The sequence below is a fragment of the Pinus tabuliformis genome, chromosome 3_2 (assembly GCF_031772625.1).
Source record: "Pinus tabuliformis cultivar Carrire ecotype Pingquan chromosome 3_2, CPIR1, whole genome shotgun sequence".
In the NCBI taxonomy this organism is placed as follows: domain Eukaryota; kingdom Viridiplantae; phylum Streptophyta; class Pinopsida; order Pinales; family Pinaceae; genus Pinus; species Pinus tabuliformis.
The window spans coordinates 21,434,506-21,442,412 of NC_142302.1; the positions used below are offsets into that span (position 1 = coordinate 21,434,506).

At 35.7% G+C, this 7,907-nt stretch overlaps 1 protein-coding gene across 1 annotated transcript; it reads right to left on the minus strand.

The window, feature by feature from the left end:
• Nucleotides 1-803: 803 nt before the first annotated feature.
• On the minus strand, nucleotides 804-2,504 carry LOC149179601 (taxadien-5-alpha-ol O-acetyltransferase-like). Its single transcript, XM_089418021.1, has 2 exons — nucleotides 2,019-2,504; nucleotides 804-1,927 (listed from the first exon to the last, which is right to left on the minus strand). Exons 1-2 carry the CDS (start codon nucleotides 2,466-2,468, stop codon nucleotides 1,028-1,030), a joined length of 1,350 nt encoding a protein of 449 aa, XP_089274147.1. The 5' UTR covers nucleotides 2,469-2,504; the 3' UTR covers nucleotides 804-1,027.
• Between the last annotated feature and the right edge of the window lie 5,403 nt (nucleotides 2,505-7,907).

Here is a 7,907-nt window from a genome sequence, read left to right on the forward strand (position 1 = left end):
TTCTATACAAAGCAAAAGTTTTCACAACTCCTTGCAATATTTCAATGCTACCAACAATTTTGAAGAACACCCTCTTCTCTTTTTTTTAATAAACCCTCTTATAAACAATGAGTATATTTTGTCCTTTTTGAAAAGAACAATTAACAAGGCTTTAATGAACACGGAATGAGCCCTTTTCTTTTCTTCATGAACACGGAATGCTGTGGATTTACATTGAGGCCACAAATACATCCTAATGCACATCCCATCTATAAAAACTTAGTGTCCATGAAATACTGCACATTGTGCACATCACGTGCAAGAGTATAGAGATAATCCTGGGAGTCGTGTCTCACCATGGTTGAATCCTGTGTCTCGAAATCTAGTGATTGAATTTTGTGCAGTCTCCCAGAACCAAATGATAGAACCAAGTCATTGTACGCAAGTTAGGGGCTGGAAGTTAATAGAAAACCAAGCTCCCAATCATGGATATGTTATATAGGCCGAAGACACAAGAAAATTCATGCTAGAAATCATTACAAACCAAAACGAATAACTAGTCTATTCATTCATAAACTGATGCATATAGGATTAAAATTCAAGGATCTCTCATTCTCTTGGGCCTCAGGTAACGCAGTTAAATCTTGATATGTTTTGATACAAATTTAGAATAATTCGCTTGGGCCTCAGGTAACGGAGTTAAATCTAGACCTGCTTTGATACAAATTTAGAAAATTGGAAAGTAGTCAAATTTCACACATAAACCAATAACATTTTTATTATACATATACAAACTCAAATACAATGCATTAGTTTCCAAATTTACAGATAGAAGTTGAGAAAATATATCAGCAATCTCTGACAAACCCCAACCAAATTTACTAAGGTAAACATTGATTCTAATTCTACCTTGTTAAACTTATTTCTATAAACCTACAGCGCAAATCTAGTTACTTCATTGCTTTTATCTGAAAAAATTATCACTATTTAACCGCACACTTCAAAGGATGCATTCTTTATACATCATATATATATAACCGTTACAAATTCACACCAGACCATGCATTTCGCTTTCGAGGGCTTTCATTGCTGAGGATGGCAGGCAGAAGACCATCATTACTCCGCTCTTGTTCTTTGGTGGAGGTAGCATTAAAACCGGGCAGCCCAAAAATTTACCAGGGCGAGCAAGAATGGGCTCACCCCACCCAAAATCGACTTGATTAAATCCCAACCATCTCCAATCAGTAACATACGTGTCTTCAGCAGATATTCGCACATCTGTGATCTCTGGGCCTGAACGTTTCATCTCAATGAAGGATATGCAGGACCTCACGTACTCCTCGTTTACAGATAGTTTTGCCTTCTTTATCATCTTTACAGTATGCGAAAGGGATCCGCTGACAACCTCTTGTGCTGTAATATTTCCTACACATCCCACACAGAGAGCATTGCCATAGTACCCCTCTGCAATTGAGGACTTCATTACCCTCGTCACGTCCACACCGAAAAGAAGCCTGACAGCGGCATTAAGAGGTATTCCTAGAGCTATTGTTCTCGCTCGCCATGCCAACGCGGATAAAACCTCGAATGTGGTACAATGCTCCTTCAGCTCTTCTGCGATGGGCTGTTTTATCCTTTGTAAAGCATCCGAGCTGAAGAAAAACGAGAAGTTGACCAGATCATCGGCTTTCACAGCAGTGAGATCTATGGGAGAATTAGGGTTGACGAGGAATCCACTTTCAAGGAACTCTTCATGCTGAAAAAGAACTATAGGAGGCTGGTGGGGTTTGAGAACTTCTCTCTGCCATACTGGTTCAATGGAAAGCTTCGCCTCTCCTCTAGCAATCTCTGCAACTCCCCTAAGAAACTGCGCTGCCCCTCGCCCGTCACACAGATTATGGATGAAACTCACACCAACAACAAGGCCCCCGCATTTGAAGCGCGTTACCTATTATTTTCAAAATAAAGGTCAGCCAATACATTAAATTCTTACGATTAATGACAGAGGGAGACCCAACACTATGAGGAATGAAGTTTACCTGAAGTATGACTGGCGGGACTTCCTCGACCTCAGTAAGCTGATGCAGCAGAGGGTCGAATGAGAGTTTAGGGTCTTCCAATATCCCCAACTGTGAAAGACTGGTGTCCGTGGCGGCTTCAACTAAGAGGGCGCCCTCTCCCGTGCACTCTACCTGGAGTTTTCGGCCATCTGGAGTTTTCTTTGCTCGGCCTGCAAGTGGGTAATAATAAGTCAATGCTTCTGACAGTGCATCCCGAATAATTTTCACAGGATTTTGGGGTTTATGAGAACCATTATCGTAAACAAGCAATGCATCAAATCTAAGTCTGAAGAGCAGATGGTCGTCTAGATTGGAAAGATAGAGGATGGTTTTGGGAGAAGGCCGGGAAGGTGGCACCATGATAGACCCTATTACATTTACAGACACCTGAACTTGGGAGCAATATTCTTTCGCTTCAAGGCTCTCCATTGTAAATCCTAATTTTCAACTACTTCAAAAGCCCTACTCCACTCTGTGTGAAGGAATGGTGATGATCCGATTAAATAGACAGAAGTTGCTGGATTACTACGTTCTTTTGTGAACTTACGGGTGCTGACGCAGAAGTCAATGGAACCTACTTCGAAACAAAAATGCCAAAATATCTGGAATCTTTGCATTAGCAATTTTGAAGTTTTTTATTAGCCCTACCCTCCCAAGTCTTTTAATTTAAAAGTTATATGAGCCCTTTCTCAATATTACATATACCTTTTTCTTTTGGAGTTGTCTATAATGCGACTTTTTGGAGATTCTGATGACGGAATCCAGCGGAAGAAATTGAGATTAAATCATGATTTGTTGCAGTTAAAATGGTTTTTTAACTGCATATTCGGATTCAGCACCCTGAAAAACCCCTGAGACGCTTTGATTGTGCAGAAACTAGCTATCAAACTTGCGATTCCAATAAATTGCTGTCAGATTTTCACCGGAAAAACCTGCCGAAAAAGCTTTCAAAAAATATAGACCACTGCTTTTCTTTTTGACAAACTGGTTTAGAATAAAAAAACTTGAATAATACAATTTTGAATCACACATTCCTTTACCACTCCTACCTTCTTTCAACTCACGGACTTTATCAAAGTTATTCTTGTCGCTGGGTGCGCAAGTGACGCACTTCTATTTGAAAGTTGAGCTGTTGTCGCACTTTCTCTGATTGTCCCCATTTAAAGTTGAACCCACGAAACAGTCCGGCCATGTTGCTATTATTTCAATGCGTGTCCACTCATAGTCCATATATTTATTATTGAAAATGTTAAAATAATATATTAAAATTTGAATATTTTAGTCAAACTAGTTGAAACTAGTTGTTATTTTTAATGGTTAGTTAGCTGCTTTCATAATCTATTTATTCCATTGTTTACATCTGATTTTTCATCTTGTCTTGAAAGTAAACCACACTGGTTGGTTCGAAATGCCTAGACCAGATTTTATTTTATATGATTTTTACCGAAAATAAAGTCTAAATTCTACAAATATAAGAAATATAAAAATTTAAAACATTTTATAAAATTTAATGAAATACAAATGAATATGAAATTCCATTGATTATTAATTTGCTTTCAATAAATTAAATACTTATATCACACTATACACATAAAAAATATTATATTATATTAAATATGTATTTCTCACAATTATATATACACAGTTAAATAATATTATATGGATTAATATTATATATTAATTTTAATTAGTGATGAAGACATTATAACAAATAAGTATTATTGAAAATATGCTTAAACCATTTTACAATTCCAAGGTGAATGTGTAGTATATGATCTACTTGTTAGATATATTTTATTATTAAGAATTTAATTAAAGATTGAATTTCTCAAGCAAATTTTCCAATCACTAATATAATATTGATTCATGGAATGTTTGATTATATATATATATATATATATATATATATATATATATATCACTAAACTATAACTAGCATTTGTATCAGATGTTGCAAAGGAAATGTCGTAAGTCGGTAGTGCATATGGAAGAAGAGCATAGATGAAAAAAATGTGACATGTTAGGTGATCTAACTATAGCCAAATTTGAATGAAAAAAGAAATCTTAATGTTAAATATAATACAATAAAAATAATCTTCTCAAAACAGAGGCATGCGCGACTTCCTTCCCAAGTGCTCAATCCAGGGGCTTACTTTCATTAAAAATTGCATCCTAGGCTGGACCTTTGTCTTCCATTGCCTCATCCAGCTTGTGAACCCTTCACCCTCATATGGTAATGGTTCCAGATCAATTTTTTGTGCAATTATTCTCCAACGGCGTTTCCATTTATACATGCCTCCATTAGCATAATCACAGGCCTAGTTCTTTTGATAAGGATATGTGGCAGCCCAAATTTCCTGTTGTGCAATCAATTTTGATCAAGATGCATCCATAAATTATTCCCATGAAATATTGTTCCCTGGGTACTTGAAAGACAACCTCTCATGTTTGCAGATGACAGTGTAAACACACAATGTGTCTAAAACATTCATCAAGCTCCAAGGAGAGAAGCCAAATATGTGTGTCAGAGGGTGAATGGACCAATTTAATCCTTCTTTATTCTTTGCAGCATCAAATACAATATCCTTGAGAGTGTAGTAAAAATCGGGCATATGTAGCATAGGAAGCTCTTCACAAGGGGGCATGGTCTTCCTTTCTTCTGTTTCTGAAAAGAACATAGGCCACTTACTGATATTATGTCCTTAATAAAGGGAAGTCTGGACTGAAATGGATGGTTTGACAAGGATAAAGAACTGTGGACAAGGAGGTTATGTTGAAGAGTGCTTTAAAAAGTGGTAGCAAAACTCAGATCTCAAAGACCTCAAAGGCCTTCCTCTAATAGTATCATGGGGAATCTTTAAAGATAGAAATGTTGAAATCTTTGAAAACAGATATATAACTCTTTTTCAATGTGCCTTCCAAGGTTAGTCAATCTTCTCAAACTTCAAATCTTTTTCATCAACCCCTACACAGAAAAAGTTGATTCGTGCTCCTATGGACAAATCTGGAACATGGGGATTACTTTGATGGATGTAGTCAATGTACCCCCAAAAAAGGGGAGCCAAAGGTGTTCTCTATCTCAAATTCTCAATAACTCTAACTGTATCAGATTTAAAATATATTTAGGTGAGGATCAAATAACTACACCAAGCTTATTTCCCTAACAATACTCTTAAAACTAGCATCCCACAGTGGCATTTAAAAAATACAAGTGTTTGGTGACTCATTGTTGTTAGATAGTGTACCCCAGATCATTTTCTACTAGGTGTACAAATCTTATTATTCCAGCATTAAGGGCACATGCATGCATGTATGCACCAGCCATAAATAGAATAGGATAATTTTATCGTTAGATTTCAGGTTAAAGATAAAGTGCTAAAGTTAGATGAGGCAGTTCTGTTTTATTTTTCACAGTCTTTCTGAATTCATTTTTTATCTATTAGATAGACTGTAGATCCAAATATCTAAGAAATATATCTATTTTTATGAACCCTAGGTGTCACTTATAAGAGAGAGTGAGAGTATGGATCTGTAATAGGGTTAGTTTCAGTTCTTACACAAAATACTTTCTAGCAAATTTTCTAGCAGATTTTTATCCAGCAGTAACACGGGCTTTTGACATTGATCTATGTGTTCCAATGTATTTATTCCAACTGTGTTTATAGATTATAGTGAGATTCAAATTGCAGTTTTGATTAGCCTTTGAATTTAGGCAGTGTTTGAAATTCCATTAGAAGAAGACTCTATTTACGCTATGTTAGACAAATTCGTAATAGTATCAAGAGAAGTTTGCTGAAACCTTCTAAAAATCCTTGAATAGATAGTAGGACTACTACCTATGAAAGGGAGTTGTCAGGAGGCTACAGAGGTCAGATGTTGTGATCCATGCTTGAGAAAAGCACAGTGAAGTTGTGATCAGGTTGTCGGGTTGTCGGGTTCTTTGTTAGGCTGCTGATCTATTTAAATTTTATTTAGGCAATATTCCAATGCAGCAGTATGGGTACAATCAATCACACATACAGCGACAAGAATTTGAGAGGAGGTGAAGGGTAAAGAGCTAGTACCCATTGCATTAAATAGGTATGTGGATAGTGGAGCCTGCAAACATACAACCTCTAACAAGAGTACCTTTAGAAGAACTTAGTGATAATTCCACATATCTAGTTGCAAGAGTGGAACATTCAGTGCCCCTTCACTGATCTCTGGTTCAAGAAACGTGCAATCGGGAGAGAAGTGGTAAGGAACACTCCTCCTCACATCCAGAGGAGTTGCAATACCAGTCGCATTTTGAATCCAGTCTAACAAATATTTCCTAGACTTGTAGGCCTGAAACCACTGTTGTTTATGCATGAATTCCAAAACCCGTTCTGCCATTTTCTCCACATGGGTTTTATGGCTTCTGTCAATCAACGTAAAATGGTATGCAACACTGGCATATGTTTGCACTAGAATTTCTGGGTCTGTCAACCCATTTCCAATTAGAAGCCCACCAAGACGAAATGGAAGTTTTGAGCCACCATAATCGAGTGAACCCAATTATGCATTCTCCATTGATTTCTTTTTAGATTTCACTAAAATACAATGACAAAAAGCAAAAACATACTTACTACATATCTCTCACTCGCCACAAGCAAAAGGCAGTTACTGAATTCTAGAACTAAGTTGTAAAACTCCTGCAAAGCGATATAGAGATGCTATGCAACCTGGTTATGGTCGGTAGGGATTTTCTCCTCCAATTCTCTGTTATGTTGTAGCCTGAACCCACTGGACTATCAATGAATAAAACACTGAATTTACGGTTCCATGGTGAGTCATTTTGATATAGTTTGAGGTCTGACGAGATTATCTAGGGCCCCAATTCATAGAAATTACCATTCATGCTTGAGCAGCATGGGCCCCCTTGCATCCATAGAATTATGGGTGTCTCTGCAATGGGCATATTTGGCTCTATTGCCTCATAAAATGCATAAACCAATCTTTCTTCGAAGGATGCCTTCACATTTAAATACCCAGGTCTCCATGGAAATGCTTCCTCTGGCTTATGTCATCTCCAGAAACTTGGTCACACAACGAAGCTCACATATCTGTAATTTTTTTGCATTTGGTAGCGCTCGTCTGAAAGTTCTTTTCATTTGGTAGAAGGGAATTGGTCCTGCCCCTACCGCGTAATAATGACTACTATTCAGGAGGTTGTATGCATTTTTTCCCTAACTGTGTCGAGTAACTATTTTCCTTTCCTAACTATTAATCCAAGGGTCCAAACAATTTTAATTGTTTAACATCTGATCCTATGCTCTAGGACAAGGACACGGTGGCAATTTGGGAAATTGATTTAAGCGGGGAACGTTGGGAAATTGATATAAGACGGGAACACCTTACGATGTAATTCTTATATACATTGATTACCTATTCATATTGAAAAATAAGTCTATGATTATGATTAAGAAGTATTTTTACAAATAACCATTAATTTCAAATATTTTTGGTTTATATTAATATAATTATTAATATAATTTTGTAATAATTTTTATTTTATTATTAATTTAATCTAATAAAATAAAGTAATAATGTGATTATAAAAAATAATATAATAGAGTAATATTTATTATTAAAATAATGATATAACTTATTCTAAAAATAAATTAATTATATTTAATATATTAAATATTGTAATTTCTTAAATATTATGTTGAGTGAGAAGTGTTTCTATTGAAAGTATATTTTTGGGCCACTTACAAGGAACTTTAATATATGTTAATTTTAAATATCTTATTATTAATTTAATTTATACATTTTTATTACAATAAAAATTATAATTAACAATAACAATGATATAAGTTTATTAGTATATTAACCACATTTATTAAT